The sequence below is a fragment of the Gymnogyps californianus genome, chromosome 1 (genome assembly GCF_018139145.2).
Source record: "Gymnogyps californianus isolate 813 chromosome 1, ASM1813914v2, whole genome shotgun sequence".
NCBI classification, from domain to species: domain Eukaryota; kingdom Metazoa; phylum Chordata; class Aves; order Accipitriformes; family Cathartidae; genus Gymnogyps; species Gymnogyps californianus.
Window position 1 is genome coordinate 172,098,032 of NC_059471.1, and position 20,664 is coordinate 172,118,695.

Here is a 20,664-nt window from a genome sequence, read left to right on the forward strand (position 1 = left end):
ACTTTGCCTTTATGAACCTGAGAGACTGACTGTTGCTTTCAAAGAGGCTGACATTTCACTCATCTGAAGGAGCTTGGAATGTGACAGGGGAAAGGGAGGAGAAGTAAATCAAAGCAGATAGCAATTCTCCAGATGTAAAGTATTTTTCTTCTCCTCTATTTTTTTTTCCACCAGAAATGTCAGAAAGTCTGCTGACATTTTAATTCCTTTGTGATAGGCTGGGAGCTGAGGGCCAAATCCTGCTGCGACTGCAGTCAAAAAGATTTTTCCTATCAACTTTAAAGGGAGCAAACTAGTCTTACACTCTGGAAAAAAAAAAAAACACAACCCAACAAATAAGCGAAGTATCAACAAACTGTGACTGAAACTAAATGAAATGTACTCTTATAACATCTTGAGATCAGTTACAGACTGAAACTGGCAAGCCTTGTTGGACTTTTTTCTTTTCAATTTGACCATAACATAACAAAGAACAGTTAGTAAGACTGACTGGATTGGAAGTAAGACTTTGCTGTTGTGGGGTTTTTTCCTAAATCTGGATTCTGTTGAAAGTGTCGCAGTACTATTCCAAGCTCTCTTCTAGTCACCTAAGTTTCAAGATCTGCAACATTAAAGATTTCTTTTGAACACTAGTTGACTTACATAATCTGTACACGTCTTTGAAAACTCTATTAAACACTGTGATCCTGCTTTTAGTGATATGTTTGGTAAAAAAACCTCATTATCTTTCATAGGAAAATACTCAAGTCCATAAAATAAAGGAAGACCTTCTATTCTCATTACATTAGTTGTGCATTGATATAACTCCAACGAGCTCAACATGCATTTAGCAAAACAGCAGAGCTGGCTCAGAGCAGCAGCACAGTGCTGAGTTAGGTCTACAGATTCCACCTACAACATGAACGATCGTATATTTCCTTCTCTGCATGGTGTGCTTAGAGATTTACTTCATGGTTTTAGTATAATAAATTTATTTTCCTTTACAGAGTTGTTCCCTTATGAAGTATTCGTTTGTAAAGCATTAATTTTGTATACAGGACTGCTAAAAACCAATGGAGTAGACATATTTGCTTAATAGTTTTATTCTTTTTTGCAGGTTCTATAATCATATTTCATCAACTGGTACAACAAAACATATTTCTATATAAAAACCAAAACAAAGAGGGCTTGTTGAGCTTGATGCATGGTAAATCTATTTGGTTTATTCTTGTTTTATTGTTAAATATTATATTGCATTTGTTTAAGCAGACATCATGTATATTGTGATTTCTAGCATTCCACACACAGCAGCTTATCGTTGTGTCCTTTAAATATGGGAAATAAAAATGTTTTCAGTTTGCTATAAAAAAAAAAAGGAAATGAAGAAAAGGTACTGCTATATTACATGGCCCAGGAAATATTGGCAGCATGCTCTTTGGCTTTCATCCGTAGAACTGCAATGCTGGAGGACCTCCTTTCAAACTCCGGCTTGGTTTCAAAAGCATGTCCATTGGTTGCCCCAGAAAGTAAAGAGTCAGTGAAAAAATTATTGAGGGGCACGTGGCTGAACTGATTCTGGTGGTTTGAAAAGCCTGTGTAGCCAGAATCTGTCCGGGGTGAATGGGAATAAGGTGTCATACAGGAGGATGTATCTCGTGGCAGCATGCAGGAAGTAACCACAGAACCGCTAGCCGCATTCCCTGCCCACAGATTGTTCTGAATCTGGAACATATAAAATGAATAAGATTAAATTTAGATAGTTCATCTTTTGTTTTCTGCAATGCTTGGTTTGCTTTACTTAACACATACATTATTAGTTCTCCTCTAAAACAAGCAACAAGTACTTAATTAGTTCTCTGCAATCATTAGAAAATACCATGAAGATATGACATGAGTCAAAAGACTGGGTCATTCACTTAAGAGCAAGGGCTGCTGAATCATATTCCTTGCTCTGTCATCCATTTGCTCTGTGGCTTTATCCTGAGTGTTTACCATTGAACCTCAGGATGCCGTCATCCCAGCCAGTCAGTAAAATTAGCGGAAGCACACAACTGACTTCAAAGAAAAGGTGTCAAAAGAGTGTACAATATCATAGCTGTTTTCACCATAAAACCTTCTCCTCATCAGAATCTTTCTTACTGTAATGCTAGGAAACAGTATAAAAGGGTGAGCAAAACAAACCAGGATTTCTCAAGTGACAAAGCCCAGCAAGTATTTGCAAAATTAAATATTGAGAAGCCTTGCATAATTATTTTAAAACAAATGAATCCATAAAATACAGGCATGGCTCATAATACATCCAAGAGTTTTTCCTAAAGTTGTGTCAAAGGTGGTTTTAAGATAAAAATTATTTTCATTATATTTTTATATTAAATTATACTTGAGGGTATTTCTGTTTCAGCTCTCAGCCTTAACTGGCTGTACTGTGCATCCCTGGAAAATGTTGCGTGACAGAGTAGGACACAAACTTTGTGGTTACCAGCAATGTCTGCTGAAGATCTGGAGTAACCACGTATTCAAGCTTTGATGTGTAATGCCTTCTGTACTTGGCAGTCACTTAAAGCTTCATTCTGAGTTTCAGGCCTTCTCCTATTGTCTATGTATAGATGCTATTTATGGATAGGTATTTTCCACTTATTTGTTACTAGATGAACAGATGGAAAGATTTTCAAGGCCTAGCACAAGTCAGCTCCTGTCATTACCTCAGACTGTGCATTCTTTCATTCCTCCTCTATTCACTTTTCTTTAATCAAACTTCATGCTGAGCAGCTGTCCTTCTGTCTTCTTAAAGTCTCTCTATCAGCACTATATGGATATAATTTCTGACTAACTTCCTTGGTTATTTCTCACTTGCACTCACCATTATACAATATACAACTTTATATTTCTTCTCCACTTTTACTTATATCTCTTTCCTGAATGCTAATTTTTTTTAAATGTACAAATATCATGATATAAGACATTTGTAGCCCTCATTCACAGTACAGAACTTCTCAGCCAGTAACTACATCCTTTTCTTTTTGTTTTACTTTGCTAAATTTGTCTTCATCCTAAAAATCTGTTGTCTGTTCAGTATATCATTGCTCTGATGCGCTGGGATTGAGCCCACATGTCTGTTCTCTGCTATACGTTGGAGTAATTGTAATTACTCTTCGGTTAGCACTGTGAAGTGAATTCCCACTTCAAACTTAATTTTGCCTTCATGTTCCAAATCTATAGACAAAGGAATTTTGGCTTTAAGATATGTATGTTATCTCTCTAGCTGAGTGATTTTTTTTCCTGCCAAAGCAGAGGTCAGGGGAATTAATGAATTATGACAGATACACACACAGAGAATGAAAACATGTTTCTAATGCTGAGTTGTTTTTTTCCCATTGTCCTATTACTTTGCAAAAACACATACCCACCAAACCACCAACAAGCTAAGGAGATAAATTATGGTTCACTGAACTCATCTAGCTGAGATCTAGTGCAGATAACAAGGATGAGATAGAATCTTATTTTAAAAGTTAATAATTTGAACAGTTGTATTAGCAGGGGTCATCAGGAGCTGACAAACTAATTTGGGTTCCTTGGCAATTCCAGCAGCAAAAAAGAACCAGTAAATGCTCCATTTTGGTTTCCTGCAGAAGGCTGGGGAAAAGTCACGGTAGCAACATGTATCCCCAAACTCTTGGTCTGCCCAACTCCTTGTTCACACAGACATGCATACATACAGGCATACACACAATTCCACACCCACTCACGTGAACGCAGCTTGCCTTTCCACACACACACATACGCACAGCTAGTTGGGCACACCTCAGACATCTGCTCCTGCATGTCTTAGGTGGTCTGCTGAGAGGTAATGGAGTGAATAAGGTGCGTGGGGAAGGATATCGAGGATTTTTCCTCCTTCTTGTGGGCCTCCTGAGATCTACAGGAGGAAGAGACTCTAGTGAGAGTTTCAGAACTTTCCAGTTCCCATCCTTCCCTCCTCCCTTCAGCAGTTTTTAGAAGACTCTCAAACATCAGCCCATGGGAGACCCTCTACAGCTTGACATTATCCTCAGCTGCCTTATTACTCCTTAATTAACCCACCTGAGCCAGTTTTGACTTATAATCACACAAACTTCTTTTTTTTCATCTTCAGAGGACAGGTGGTTTATTTGGGGATTGAAGGACATATCTTATCTGGACCTATGTGAACCATCATCTTGCTTAAGAAAGTTTGTTGCGTTCAACCACACAGAACATTCCCAAAGAGAGCAGTACATCTTTTATGGCTCAGGATTCAGGGATTCCTGAGTGTCCTATTGCCTGGAAGGTTTCTCAGATCCTAGTACAGGTTTATAGAATATGACAAGAAGGAAACGAGGGATCCAGAAAGAGCTGGAAAGTGTGGTAGTTAAGTGTACGGCGACTGGGAAGTCATCCACTAAGACCCATAAGGCTTACTGCCTTCTCAGACTTAATGAGTTTGGAGCCACATAGCATATGATTAGAGTCCAGAGGAGAGTAGTAAAGAAGATAGCAGCTGAAAGCCTGTAAGATCCAGAGAATATCTCCACTTTGCCTGAAAGCCCAAGCTGCACACATTCTGTCTCAATCATGACCTGGGAAAATCAGAAACCCAGTCATCCATACAAAAATCATTGTCTTTTTTTGTTGTTGTTCAGGAACACTAGAAACTTTTAATTGTACTTTATTGTATTTCATGGTTACATGTATGTTTCTTGCAGCAGCAATGACAGATTAAGCAACTGTTGGGGTTTTCTTTCCCTTTCTTCCTACAAAACAAGTCACCCATTCCTATTTCCATGCTGTTCCATTTCAGTTTGTTTTACTGGTACAACTCTTTACTGAATTGAAACAGGGAGCTGATACAGCTAAAAAAGAATCCAGAAAAAAAAAAAGATATATTTCAAACACATGCACACAGAACTCCATTCTTTTTGATGGTATTTCCAGGCCAAATTGTTTGTCTCAGAACCTTCACAACAGGATGAATTTGCCCAGGGAGACACTAGTTCATCTATGCAGCATCTAATACAGGAACTAATTCTGAAGGAGCTCATCATCTCCAAAGCTAACTCACATGTGACAAAGTCTCATTTATCTGACTTACTAAGATTTCTTTCTAAGAAACACTATGCCAAATGCTGCAGTCGCCCAGGCTGCACAGATATAATTATGGGAAGAATTTTCCCAAAAAATCTGTCTAAATAGGAACACACACGAGTTTGCTTTTAATGCAGTCATGATGGGAAGACTTTAAAAGGTTCAGAGGCTCAGTTTGAAAGTGCCCAATAACCTATGTGGTCTGGAGGTATCACAAAATCACTCTTTCCTTCCATATTTCTAGTAGTTTGGTTTGCAGTAAACTAAGTTTAGTACCACCAATTTTCCTGATATTTTTATCCTAGATAAATCTCTTTCATTTTAACTTCAGTGAGATTGCACAGGTGTTAATGAGAAGAGAATTCAGCTGCAAATCCTAAAACATACCAATGTCTTGTTAAAGAAATATGTGAACAAGCTATTCATTCCTAAAACTTTCAAAGGGGTGCCCTAGGTTTCTTCCTTAGAGGAAGGAATCCAAATTAGTAAACTTAATTTCAGAAATGCCACAAGATGCTAGGAAAACTTTACATCTTCTCTCATGAGACAGTTCTGCTTTTCAAAAGAATGTTTGAGTCATATCAATTTTCGATTCATTTTAGTTGGTTGAGTGACTTCACTTTTGATATTAGATTTTCATTTCTTAGCAAGGATTTACAACATAAATATCTTGTAGTGAAATTTAGGTGCAGAAGGTATTCCTGTATTAAAAATAAATACAGTAATGTTTTACAATAAGTCAAAATTATCAGACCTTCTTCTGGTATGTTGGAAGGAAAAGGGACATTATGTACATGAATTTAAAGAAAATATTTTTCCTCTTAAACTCTTGTGTGATCCATGAACTATATAAAAGGCAATTCAGAGACTGTGAATGAGGCTATACATACAGCACATCTCTGGTTTCTGTTAACATCACAAACAACTTGAGCTTTGCTCTTGTGGTTACCATGAAATTACCAGAGCCCTTCAATATATTTACCTACTGTATGTTTTATACACAGACACACACATACACACACAAGCACACACACCCTTCCCGACAGAAAAAAGAAGTAGGATTTCTTAGCTGTGACAAGAACATAACTGGAGAGTTATGGTTGTTAACATGGTTATGATATCATTTCCTAAGCATATGACCTTCTGCTTGACACTGCAGAGGAAAATTAGCTGAGGTAATTGGTCATCCCACTTGGTGTCATTGCTTTTTTTCTGTTAAAATTTCAGGCTCCTGGAGCTTCAGCCTTCTTACACAGAACCTGAAGAAATCACATAAACTCAAATCTCCAAATTTTCTGAGAGTTTTACTGTCACTTACCCAGCTTTGGTTCTCCCATCACCAAATGTCTTAACTCATGCTATTTGAGTAACCTGCCTATCCAGACTGGAGTCTGGTTCCAACAAACACACATATGAGCACACACAGCTTTTATTTGAGCGGACAAGTGTTTTAGTGCTTCACACGGGAAACAAAATGTTAATCTCTCTTAAGATCTCTAGATATGAAGTAATAAGTTGTTATTGTTGTTGCTGTTGTTATTATATTACATAATATATGTTATATTATGGTATGTTATATGTTATATGTTACTATAATTACTCTAGTAAGCAATTAGAAACTACACATTGACTGTTTTCAGGGTGTTCCTGGGCATTGCAAGGGAGACAACAGTGGCACTAACTGAACAGTTAAGAATTTACCTAATTATAGAAAACATGTGACTGTCAAAGAGACTGATTTGCTAAATTTTTGTCACTTCTCTCTTTGTGTGAAACAACAATCCTTGCACTGCCAGAAAACATGAAACTTGTACTTGCACGAGGAGCTACTTTAGGCAGATTAAATGCAATAACTGTTAAATTGCTCAAAACTGCTCATTTACAACTCATGATCTGTAGGCTGTTCCTAGTCCATCAGCACAATTAATTTGATCTGTCACTTGCCACAGTATGTTTTTTTCTGGAGGCCTCTTAAGAACATCCAAAGTATGGGCGGAGATTTGCCTGTACTTCCCGAGTCTGCAGATTCATAGATTCTCAGAATAATTTAAACTGAAAAGGACCTCTGGGATTATTATTCCAAACCCTTGCTCACAACTAACTTTGAATTTAGATCAGGTTACTCAAGCCTTATCCAGCCAAGTTTTGAGTAGCTCCAGCTACAGACATTCAATAACTTCCATGAGCAACTTGTTACAAGGCTTTACTGCTCTCATTGTATTCTGTCCTTTATATCTAGACAGAATACTTCTTGGTGTAATTTGTGATCATTTTATAGGAGCCATTGGACCTAATGAAGATGTGAAGATCATCTGTACTGTATTGGGTTCAGGTACATATAAGAGAGCTGCAGCACACCATTTTCAGATATGTCCATAAAATGCAAGTTGGCCCTTGGTAGTGAGAGGCTTAATGTTACAGCTCTAAGATACGTGATAGACCCATTCAGTCCACATTTAGGCCTTACATACCATGAACAAAATAGAAATCTGTTTGTTTGATTCTATGCTTAAGAAGTTTGCTAAGGTGCAAAATAATGCAGGATTCAAAGTCATCAAGATTTCATTCTTGTACAGGATGTTTTGTAGATAAACTGTAACTTCTCCCTACTGCAATCTCAGGACCAGTTACAATAAGAATTAATTATATTTCATGTCTATGATACAGTTAAAGACAAAATTTCATACTTTGAAAAATACTAGTAAAAACAAGTTTCTATCTCAGAAAAAAATGAATTTGTCTTATAATTAAGCCCCAGTTAAAGTCACTCACACACTTAAAGAAATACACGTTTCAAAAAAAAAAAAAAAAGGCAACAAACCAAACATTGAGACTGTGAGGAGGACCACATACAGTGACGGTTTAGAACCAAGAAAAAATAAAAGCTCAGTGCACAAACTACTTTGTGTGGAACAGACACCACCCAAAAAGATTAGAAGTGTTACTCTTGTTGGAAGATCAGCCACAGCAGTGCAACAGTCAGCACATATGCAGCAAGCAACATACCATCCAGGTGGTGGCCCAGCCTGAGCTCCATGCTGTCACAGCCAGACAGCATGAGTATATGATAAAACTTCTTTGAAGCTAGCTTAGATATGTCTACCACATCTACTCCTACTTAATCAGTGTACCCATAGCCTTAATGAACTATTGTGATTAACTGTCATTTATACGTCTACTACAGTTAAAAGAATTTTTAAGTCATATAACATGTGGTGTCTAATATATGCCATATGAAAGATTTAATTGGAGCATGTAACTTTGATTATTGCTAATGAGAATTACCCATATGTACTAAGGCTAGAGCAGAACTGTAATGATGATCCAAGGACTTAGTACATAACACATGTATACTGATACCACTTCTACACTCTTTGATTGCCAAAACAAATCATGTGATGCCATGCTGTTCAACATACTTAATTTGATTTATCAGTCTGCTGGATGGAATGTAAACTTCAGCCTCTTCCTACTTCTATTTTTGAGATTTCAACATTCTCCCTTCTTTCTACACCTTCTGTATCACTCCAGTTCCCATACTTTTGAAATGCTTTTGTCTCCTCGGGATTCGCACCTGCGCTACACTGGGTTTTTCCACCAAAAAAAAAATTAAATTCAGTCCTATCCAACTCTTGCCTGCATTTGCAAGTAAATAAGAGAAGCAAACAATACATTTCACACGTGATAGTGAGAAGGAAAGTATAATGGTGTGACAGGGTAAACCCTTTCAAAAGAACTTAGAAGAACAATGACAACAAATGGACTAGATTCAAAGAACAAACAAGAAGAAAAGATGCAAAGTATGGAAAGAGCCTAGGTGGAGGAAAAACATTGCCCCTTATATCTGCTTTTCAAGGATACATTTTAATGTCTATTTACATACTGATGCACTTACGTTTATAAAGACAACATCTTTATAAATCTAACTCATACAAGGAAAGCTGGAGGTCTGTGTGATAACAGTGTAGGCTTTTGATCAAATTTCACTCTCATGTGTGTAAATAAGGAGGGGATAAAAATGAAATTTTGTCTCAGGTTTTTTGGTCACTTGCTACTTCTCATACTTAAACATTAAATCTGACAAGGTCAAGTGCCCTTTGTAACATTAGCCTTCTCACTAGGCACAGAACAGCAAAAGTAATCAAGTAAAGACCAATAAGGTAGAGAAGAGCAAGGCTTAGCAACCTTTTTATTGTTCCTCTCCCAACACATAATATATAGATCCATCTAAGATAACTATAGACGTCTGCAGCTGAACCAGGCATCAGAGAAAAAAATACATTTTTAGAGATTATCCTACCTGTTTTATACCTTATACTTTAGGAAAAGAAAACTTAATTGACCAGATTTTCATCAACTTCAAAGGGAACCTGTCTCTTGCGTAAAAGTCCCTTTGGTTAAGTTTCCTAAACACAAATGTCTAATATTTATCTGACCACCAGCTGTCTCCCCTGAAGGGTGCATCCTTCTTGTAAGTCCTGTTCATCAGCACTGTAACAGTGTCTCAGATATCCCAAGACATCTTTAATAACACTAGACACTGTATTTAGGTGACCGAATCAAGTACTGCTTATTTACTAATGTTTACTCAGATGAGTTGAAGTAAACGTCTCCATGAAGTGAATCTGCATTCATTTCCCCAGTGATGTTAAGATGCTGCCTCTTAGCTTTCATACCATCAGCAGAATATTGCCAGTTAATGAGGCTCAAAGTGTCTGGGACAAGAGTTTTAACCAGTGAATTGTTTTCTGAGTGCACTTAAGATGACTTAGACCACAATGTGTTGCATCTGCAAGAGAAACTTGAAACTTAAATAATGAAACTAATGAAACTGAAACCTTTTACTAAAATGAATGAAAAGTACTGTATATAACCTTTTCCTAGAAAAATCTGATTTTCTGCGTAATGTTGTCAAAAGTTAAATATTTCATCCGAGTCAATACTTAACAACACTGTGGTATTTTTATTGTTAAAGCCTAGAAAAAACATATGAATAACAGATGATTGTCCTGGAATATTGTACTGTCTTCCTCTGCAGTCCAGGTGTTGCCAGTATAATTAATGGAACATGTATGTGTGCAGAATTTGGACAGTTTAGGAGATACTGAACATCTTGGCAGCCAGCTGAGCAACTATTTTGCACAATAAGCAACACCTAAAGTCAACATACTGTGAAAATAATTAAGGTTAGACTGAATTAGCAAAGCAAACAAATATGATCTAGGCAAAAAAACCCTAAATTGTTTATTACTATTTTGAAGGTAAAGATGTGTAATTTAATAGCAAAATTAGACTGGATTATAGAAAAGGGTATTGGACCAGACTGCCTCCAGAGGTCCCTTCCAACCTCAACCATTCTCTGATTCAGAGCCAACCTTCTACCTGAAATAAGTTGAAAAGATCATTTCCTCACAGGAAAACCTTTCAGGTTTATATAGTCACACATTGTATAGCAACATCATGTTCTTAATTTGTACTTGATGAAGATAATTGGTGAAGAGACTAAGCAAGGGTCTCCACACCCTCTGTTGACTGCAAAAGAGACGGATTTTTCTGCTGTGGGATGTCTGTTTTGTGAACATATCCGTGGTGGGGCTCAAAACAGAAATCTTCAGACTGCAAATTCATATAATGCACAACAGAAATTCACATTTGTTCCTGTTCCTTCTGCCACACAGCAGTAAATATCTCAGCTTGATTTCATCCCTTTTCAACATTCATCCTATATTTTTTGCCAGCAAAAGAGAGTCTGTTTTCCCCAATGTTAATAAAGGCTTCATAAATAAGCTCTAGTGATCTGTGTTCCACAATCCCCAAGAAAAACTATTCACTCAAAAGTATGGCAAAGCTTGTCTAATATTTACTGATGTCAGTGTCACAATAAGAGTGCTTGTACACAAGGCGGGGGGGGGGGGGGGGGGGGAGGAGAAAAAAAAGGAAAAGAAAAGGAAAAAAGTATATTTGATTTCTTTTCTTGTATTAACTACACTGAAGTAATGGAATTGTTTGGGAAATCAATCTATAACACTAAAACCAAACATGCAGATAACAATTGTAAGTATCTCTTTCTGCCTGAACTGTGGGATGGATCAATGAGCTTATAGCAAGTCATGTACTGTATATTTATTTTCCATAAGTGAGGCACTTATAAATAGACATCTAGTTCAAAAGATTTGAATGTAGTGATGTTAGCAGTCATTGTGTTTTTAATACCGATTTTCATTGTCTCAAGCATTCTCACTGGAAATGTTATGTATATGATACATGGTTTTACTGAAGGTGAGGATTTAAGAATGTGAAACTATGAAGAATTACCACCAGGTTAGCAAGAAGGTGAACTTGCATTGTTTGTTCTGTGATTATTGCCTGGATACCTATTCATATTCCAGTATACAGCAAAGTAGCCACCTTCTTCACTGAGGAGTAAGATACCTTGTTTTTATCATGTAGCCAAACTACACATGCAAGCACTCAACTGAAATAGCCAATGTAAAGTGGATTCACACCTTCATTTAGCTCCTTGTTCCTGTTCATGAAGTACAGTACAGTACAACACAACTTTCTCATGCAGGTGACCAGACTCAATTACGTGTTTGTGCCTGCCTGTTTACCTGCAGTGTGATAGTCTGTGGTTGTAGGTGAGTACTACATATTTACGTTTATGAAGGAATATACATTTTATATTTCTACACATTTTAGAGATGCTTTACTTAAGATTACGGTACCAACATTTCCATTTCAATCTCCTGTTTTTAAGGATTTGTAAATTAATGATAGAATGTTTTGCCAGGCTGAAACTGAGTTGTGTCATCAGCCTAGGAAAGATGGTTTTTAACAAATTCATAAATAGAAATGCAGTGAATTCACTCATCTTTTTAATAATCCGAAAGTACAGAATAGATATTTAATTGGGTTTAGATTTTTATGGAAGATATTCTCATATAATTCAAAAGTGTTTCTTTTTTAAAAACATTAATTTTAGGACACCCATTTTAAGTGCTTACCAATGACTTGCATTATTCTGTTATCTTATGCTAATGAAACTTCTGTCAATTGGGAAAATTTGTAGATGAAGTCCTACTAAAAATACAAGATGAGCTTGGAGACACAAAATTTAGTCTGGAAAATTGAGTCAGGGATAGAAAGCCCAAAGCTTAAGTACTATTCCTTGTATCATCTGTTGTGATGCTATACATAAGTCAGAAAGGCCTTGAAAAGATACTTGAGCACCTTGAGTGAGATCTGTGAGTGACTGTGCATCTATGTCTTTGTGAGTCTGCCTAGGAGTGCTTAAGCACACCTCCACCTAGGTAGGTCTCACACAAGTATTGTATCCTCCTACTTAAACACAGAGTGTATCATGCAGTGGTTTCTGATGTAACTTGGGCTAATGCACTATTACATTATAAAATAAAAACAGGCAGACTTATAAGTGCCACCAGATCTGAAATAGTTGTGCCCACGTTCTGAGCTGCTGGAACAAAATATTCTGTTCTGTGCCCAAAATTCTGAGCTCTGGCCCAGGCACCAAACTTAGTAACATGCAACCTCCTCAGTGGTAAAGCACTTTAAGCTGGGTAGATGGCACATGGGCCCAAGGCCTCTGGTTCAAAGCTAATCACATTCAGCCAATGTAGAGCGTGACCAAAGCAAGCCCCCATAGAATATGAGCATACTCTTAAGGCTGGCAGAGACCCTGCTACCTAATGAACCAGAAGAGCACCAGGACACCAGCAGTGGAAGGACTCTACCACAGGGACCCATACAAGATTTTTGCTTTGTATGGTGCTTTTTTTTTTTTTTTTAAATTATGTGGTAAAAGCAATGGGAAGCTAGAGACACGAAAAACAATGGCTTCAGAATAAAAGTATTCAATGTACTAAAACAAGCATGCAGAAAAACAATAGCAGAGAGTGAGGCAAGGCAGTAAACCAAAGGACTGGAGAACAGTGACAGAAGATTATGATCTTTTTACACAGTATACCTTACTATATACTAACGGAGCACTGAAAAAGAAAAAAATGAATTAAACAAACTACTACTGTCTGAGAGCGCTTTCTTGTCTTTCTGTATCCCTCTCCCAGCCATATACATTCAATTCTGATTGTACGTGGCCATAATATGGTTTCATGTTAGTAGAAGACTTGATGTATTCAATGATCTATTGAGGTCTGTAAAGAAATGGTGCATGTTTAATACATCAGAAGGAAGTTGCCTAGAGATCACATAGTTTATGCCTCATCTTACCAAAACATACAAGACCAGAGTTGTTAAGACAGTTGTGCCTGTGAATATAAATATCCCAGAAGGGAAATCCTGACCTTACTGCAGTCAAAATTACATCATTCCTGTTAATCTCAATGAGTCTAGACTTCATCCAGAATTTGTGTATGGACCTAAAAGTGATTCAAATCCCCACATAATTTTATGTGCAGAAAAGACTTAGCTGCACAACCATATTGCCAGCAATTCTCAGTACCTAACTTATGCAAAACTCTGCACCTCCTAAGATTGTTGTTTAAAAAATACTTGTATTTTAAGAATTAATTATTCATATTGGATGTCGGAACTGTTGTTCACAGTGGCAGGTCCTGTCGATGTGTCTAAAGAACACAGAAAGCTAAACACAGGAAAGTCTTCATGCATCTTCTGTGTATGTGTGTGTCTAAGGATGGAAGAGAAGGTAAATGTAGAACCAAAGGTCTTTACCATACCTGAGGGTAGCTGTCAGTCCTTGGAAGAACAGATATATCATAGGTGGCAGCAAAATGGCTCTTAGCTTGCTGGATCTGACCATAGCGTTCTCTTTTCCTCCATTTTGCTCTTCTATTCTGGAACCAAACCTATAGTATATGAGGAAACAATCATCAAGGTAAACTCAATTCATACTGTGCAAAGAGTTTTAGGAAAAAGCCAAGAGATTTTGGACAATAGCTTTGAAAATTTCTGTTTATCTAAGAAAGGGAAGTTCTCTGGCTGAGGATGAATTTCTTGCAGTTTCAATCTTCTCAATGTCAGACCTGCTTAAGTTATTTCTGGCTCTTTTAAAAGTATATATTCTTTCCTTCCTAGTGTCTCCAAAAAAAAAAAAAAAAAGCAGAGGAAAGATCAGTCTGTCCGGCAGTGCTAATTTTGACTGAGTTCAGTTCTGCAGAGAAAAATCACCAAGTAGCAGCAAGTCAAATTGTAAAGAAACTTTATCTTAATTTCACATGCCCACTGACTTGACATGACTACCTATGATCTACCTCCTAGAGGTTTAAGTAATCTTTATCAAGTGCAGTAATGAAAGGGCAGGAAAAGCTGGCACCAGGACAGTAGTCTGTGCTGCAGAAAAAGTTTCTATAAGGAAGGCTAACAGGGCAGGAAGATAATAAAAAATCTTGAGATCACAGACAGTTTTAAAAATATTGTGACTTTTTTTCTCATCTGTGTTAGGTGATACTGGTTTCTGACAATGGAAAACTAAAGAATGGCGCTTTACGTTTAGACTATGAAATAATTTAGATCTGAAGCAATGCCTTCTTGCAAACTAAAAGCTATTTTCTTTATGCTTAAATTACCTTTGGATTGTTCTGTAATATTTTGAGTGTCGAGTGTTATCTCAAAACCTATTATATGCACATTTCTTGCCGTGACTGATACCTGTCATTGTCCTGTGGTCTTCAAAAAAATTTTTTTCTTTCACACCATTTAGGTTGGACTGGCTAAGACTTATCCTGATGAATTAAAGGGATTGCTAAGAAAAGTAACAGTTCCTTTATAAAAGTAATATTATCCAACTACATCTTTATTGTTCAGCTATGAGCAAACTCATTCCAACTCTTTTTAAAGAAGTCACGCTACAAACAGAACCATTTTTTTTTTATGGAAACAATGCCATTGGTTAGTCTTTCTGCTAAATGGATCATTAATCCATTTGGATAGATACATACATGGATAGGGTGTTTTTTATATAGACACTGCCTGTGAATATCAGGGATATTTTCTGATCCCTGATGGTGGGATATTTAAAATAACACTGTTTGTTTTATAATTCAGTTTTTGCCTTGATCTTTGGAGAACTCAACTGTCCTTTGATGCTGCTTAAGCAACCAGGGCATAATTTTGCTCATTTTAATTCCCAAGGACTTGTTGCAAATTTAGAATGTGCAATCTTTTAAAATGTACTTGGCAATCAAAGCAAGGCCCATGCATGTAACTGCTGAGTATATATTGTTAGGGACCTTGTTGGTAAATTTGTATTATTTATGATGCCTGAGGCTCAGCTAAAAGAAAAGAAAAGGAAAAAAAAATTCTCCTGTCTCCACAGGAGGCATCAAGAACACATTAAGGGAATTTAGTCATGAGGCTCTTTCATTGAAAAAAGACCTTGACAATCTCCTTAAAATGGGTGCCAATTACCTCACTGACATGCAGCAGGAAAGAGAACAACTTAGATAAATTAAGTTCAGGTTGGCTCTCTCTGCGTGTATGCAGGACAAATATTAAATTGGATGTTGATGAAATGGCGGTGAAGGGAAATGTGGGTAAGGTATCCAGCTGATCACTCTGCTAAACTAAATCAAACAATTTGCTTGAATTTATAGTAACTAAATGAGAAAAAAAGCACATATTTTTTTCCTTTGACAATCCCCCAAAATATTTCTGTTTACATCACTTTACTAGAAACTGACTCTTGGCAGAGATAAAGTAACCATTTGCCTCCACAAAGCAATGTAAAAATCTGCTGCTTGTTATCCTTGAATTGCCAGATGCTTGCCTCTAATGATGTAAGGCCTTTTAAATTGCTTAATCTTGTGATGGAATACTGTTGCTACTCTGGATAAAAATGATCACCATTTCCTTTCATATTTAGCATATGAGAAATGCAAAGACCGGTTATCTTTTAAGAAAGGGGAGAACACGTTTAAATAAAATAGAAATAGATATTCTGTGAAAGTCTCGTGCAGACATATATGTTTTTATATTTACTCTCTTATTTTTAATACTTTTACCATATGAAACTTCTAAAACTTAGAAAAAAATGTGATAAAAAGTCAGTTGACACATTTTAGCCCAATTCTCCCCTCCTTGTTCTGACTATTAATTTATTCTTGGAGTAGTTCTCATTATTCCAGAATTATGCAATTGTAAGAAGAGTGTTTTAACATTATGCAAGCTTTTTTTTTAAGTCAAGACTAAATCCTAGTGAATGGAAGTCATACTTGGCAAATTGTACCAAATTCAGAGGGAGAGAGATTGCACAGAGCCTGAGGAGTTAAAAGCCACTGAACTAAATTTCATCGGCATCACTGATACCGTATCAATGTAACTGACACACAATTTTGGACTTTATTCTCTGATGACAACAGTGAATATGCTGTCTGGTTGAATAGACATGAAAAGAACACTTCTTTGTAAAATTAGTTAGCTGAGTTCATTTCTGAAAGTGATCCTGGTTTAATTTCAGTTGTATGCATGTGCACTGACGTCTATTTCTTTATATGCATGTGCAAGTATGTGTTTAATTACAAGTTGTGAAGTTGTTATCATATTCAAGTCACTAAATTAAAAAAATTAATCCCAGCCTGTAAGAATCAACAGGACTGCTATTCCCTAAATTGAAATGGTGAGTATTACCAGAACGGGGAAGATCTCTAAAACCAGCATAAACGCGCAAAATGCAGCTCATACCCTTTTCTAAGGGAAGATCTCTAAACGGGGGAAGGGCTGCATTTCCTGGATATCTAGCTTCTTTTCTCACCATCGCACACCCAAACCTATAAATATTGTTGAGATTACTGTACGAGCACATACTGAATGAATCAACTTTGTACGCAGTTAAGATACTCAAATACTGCACTAAGTGGTCAACAGTATGTTTTGTTCCAAAAATTAGAATAACATTATCCATCGGTTATGCAAGTTTAAAAATCAGCAAATGTACTTCCTAATTCTGTGATTTTTAAGCTCACTCCATACAATAGAGATGAAAGAATTACGTCCTTGCTCTACACAGACACACACACACACATATATATTTATACACATTTATGTATGTGCAGTTTCACTGCGTGCTCTTTGGATAGAAACAAGGAATTTGATTACTTTTTAGATTGCACTTTTCATGCTGTAACACACACAGAATTCTCTGCGTCCGAGTTCTGCATCGTCATCAGTCTGAACTACATGCAACACATCTCTTTGATGGGATCTTTACATGTAACACTTCAGGTATTCACTGCTTGGAATTCTGACAGTAAAACAGGACTACCAGAGATCAAGACTGCTTTACTATTGATGTTGTTTTCTCACCCTTTAAACAAGTTTCTAGAACAGCAACACAAGCTATTTAAAAAAATAACAAGTTATTTTAGTACTGCAGCATAACAGCTCATATCCATAAAGAAATAAAGCAAAACGAGCTATTTACTTTAGCTTTATGGGCTTTTGTACAATCCCCAAGAGTGTCGTTTACCAGTTCCTACAATGCACAACTTGTCATGGAAATGCTGAAGTTTGGTTCCTACCTGGACTCTGGCCTCAGTGAGCTCTGTTCTCAGAGCTAGCTGTTCTCTTACATAGACATCGGGGTAGTGAGTTTTCTGGAATACTTTCTCCAGTTCCTCCAGCTGCAAACTGGTGAAAGTTGTTCTGTGTCTCCTCTTCTTACTGCTGGAGACATTGCTGTCACACTTATCGCCAAGTTCATCCAGTTCCCCCTTCTCCTGCATCCCTTTCACCGGAGACATCCTGAGATTGTTGCAATTGTCCATGGGCCTGCTCAGCTCTGTGTGAAGAGGCTGTCCTTCCACTTTAGTAATCCCATAGTTCACTGTACACAAGGTGGGGGAGGGAAATAACTGGTTAAAGGGGGGGCTTTAGATTCAAGGGTTCATCTAAAACTGTTTCACAAGGAACCAGATTCTATGTGGCTCCGTATTTCTATGCGAGATCGTGGAAAAGGAATCTGTAATATTAACCACGGACAGAGTAAAAGTACTAAATCACATTGAATTTTAACTGAGAATTGTGTCTGAAAATATCATCTAAAATCTTTCAGTGTAAGGAGACTGCATGAAAGTACTCGAATATTTTCACTCTGCCACTAAAGTAGTTAATAATCCATGAAATCAGCTTCAACTAGAGTTGCACAGATAAGGAATCTTAGCCCAAAACAGATTTTCATATAAGTGGCATAAAGCTATTGACAAACGTGCCTTTAAACTTGGAAGCAGATGCAAAAAACTCTATTTCTATGAAAATACAAAATAACTGTGAAGTAAACTAAATAGCTGTAAACTGACAAATCAAGAAGCAAATGAAACCGAAAATTAACTTCGTTTTACAAACTCAATAGATTCCATATACCTTCTCTTGCATTTGTAAAGTGGAATTGTTTCCAATTAAGTTTGTTATGGTTAAAAATACAGAGAGTTTCTGCAAAATGTTAACTTATTAAAAGAGATGGTTTCATATACTTTGTATAAGGATTGCAGGAACCATTTGTCTTTAGGGAAAATCTGAGTGGTAGAGATAGGAAATATTCCTCTGTAGCTTCTTAATAAGAAATGAAAACATTTCATATTTTTTCTATTTTTGCATGTCTCACATCACTGAAGAAGTCATGCGATATGTTACAGAATTCGAAAAGGCTTTTTTTTTTTTTCCCCTCTCACAAACAGGCGAAAAAAGTTTAAAACTATTGAAATGAAAATCTACAAAGATGGCATGTAACATACAATGAGAAGCTTGCTTTGGGATTTTCTCACATTCTCAGTAATTTCTTTTCTTTCAGTCCGAGCTGATTTTAACCAAACGCAATTTTTAGATACTTACCATCAACACATAAATAGATAGGAAATGCCCCAAAGCCCTCAAGGCACACATTAAATGAGCTAATTAAGAAAAACTTCAATGGATAAATCGATTTTCTGTAGGTTTTTTTTAAGTTGCACTTGCAGAAATCTGTCATTATTTCTTACAAACTGTTTCATACAAAAAGGATGTTCTCAAAAAAACGCTTCAATGCTTATAGGAAGTCAAAAAATGTACGGTATTGTTAGTCTCATTATTGGAGCTAATCTTAACCATGTTTTCCGATTCTGCTAGGAAAATATTTTTCAAATTATTTTTTCTATGTGTGATTTACATCATGTTGGAATCATGGTGAAAATTTTAAGTGTTTCAAAAACAAAACATTCCACATTCTCCTTGCCGATCAGCTAGAAAAAAATATTGTTTAACGCTGTTGTTTGAATTCCCTAAGTCGTTTTCGGTCAGTATGAAGAGTCAACTATTATACATTATTCAGGGGGGAAAAAGAAAAACCAAACCCAACCAAGCACATTGTCCTCGCAGAGCGTTATTTGAAAGAACCAAGCATGACCAAGTGAGCTTCCGTGCCCACCCTGCAGCGGTACCTCGCCGGCCGAGCGCCGGACGCGCCTGCTGTGCCGCGGCCACCGACACCCGGGGCTGAGTTTTCCGAGGAGTTTGCCGGCCGAAAACGCCGCTGCCCGCAGCGGGCGCCGGGGACGCCGCACGCCGGCCCCGAGCCTCGGCGCCGCGGGCAGCGGCCGGGGGGCGGCCGGGGCCGGGGCCGGGGCCGAGCCCTCCCACGGCCGCCGGGCCCCGCCGGCCGCCGCCGCTCCGACACCGCGGGGCCGCCGCGGCCCTTTCCCCGCTCGTTTTCTCCCCCGCCGGCCTATCGGTGCCCCGGGCAGGCGGCCCCGGGGCCGGGCGGGCTCTGCCTGCGTGCTCGGCGCTGCGCTTTCCGCGCCCCGCCGCTCCCGTTGTGGCGGCGGGGGCAAGCCGAGGCAGCCGGCCCGGGGCCGGCAGGGAGGGCAGCAGCCGGAGGGGCAGCACTAAAAGGAAAAGAGCGTTTCAAAGTAGGCAATCGCCTTTTCCAGGTATTATTATTATTATTATTATTATTATTATTACTACTACTACTGCTATTATTATTATTACTATTACTATTATTATTATTATTTACTACTACCTGACAGCCCCTCGCATGCCAGCAACCAAAGGCTGTATCCCCGGGCAGGAGAAGCCCTGGCCTCCCCTGTACATCTCCAGGGAGGGCAAAGTGCAGGAGTGAGAATAAGCCTGGGATGGTGACTCACCGTTGTTGTCCTGGCAGGGTGATGTCCTCTCCAGCCTCACATGATGCTCAGCCCTTTGCAGAGGGTTGAAGGCCTGCACGCATTTGCTGCCTGATGTTTTGCTATAAAAGGACTCATTGTCCAAAGTTTCCATAACGTGCTCCAAAGTGCCTCCTGCTCCCATGTAAAAGTCACTGTTCTTGCTCGGCTGGCTCTTCAGGGCAAACTTCTCGCTCAGAAAATCCATAATCATCTAAGGCTGCTTGAGAGCCTCTTCCCTAGACAGAGGCCGGACTGTGAGCAGGGGAGGGAGGGAGAGTGGGTGAGTGGATGGGAGGGAAGGAAGGAGGGAGGGAAAGACGTTCAGAGCTCAGGGAGCTGTTTTGCTTCTGAGCCTTTGATTTGTCTTGTCTTGAAAGGGGGAACCCGAAGTTGCTCTTATATCTTGAGGCTCAGCAGGGCTCCTTATGCAACCTCCCATTTCTAATGAATA

At 38.1% G+C, this 20,664-nt stretch overlaps 1 protein-coding gene across 1 annotated transcript; it reads right to left on the reverse strand.

The window, feature by feature from the left end:
• Nucleotides 1-1,105: 1,105 nt before the first annotated feature.
• Nucleotides 1,106-20,425, reverse strand: ALX1 (ALX homeobox 1). The gene is made up of 4 exons (XM_050911329.1): nt 20,193-20,425; nt 17,592-17,896; nt 13,794-13,922; nt 1,106-1,701 (listed from the first exon to the last, which is right to left on the reverse strand). The coding sequence occupies exons 1-4, from the start codon at nt 20,422-20,424 to the stop codon at nt 1,381-1,383; spliced, it is 987 nt and encodes a 328-aa protein (XP_050767286.1). The 5' UTR covers nt 20,425; the 3' UTR covers nt 1,106-1,380.
• Between the last annotated feature and the right edge of the window lie 239 nt (nt 20,426-20,664).

Excerpts from the sequence above, each read along its gene's own strand:
- ALX1 (XM_050911329.1), bottom strand. The coding sequence starts at position 20,424 with ATGATTATGGATTTTCTGAGCGAGAAGTTTGCCCTGAAGAGCCAGCCG. Across the intron at positions 17,897-20,192 it reads ACCCTGCCAGGACAACAACG|TGAACTATGGGATTACTAAA; the intron begins GTGAGTCACCAT and ends CCTTGTGTACAG. Across the intron at positions 1,702-13,793 it reads GGACTGACAGCTACCCTCAG|ATTCAGAACAATCTGTGGGC; the intron begins GTATGGTAAAGA and ends TATATGTTCCAG.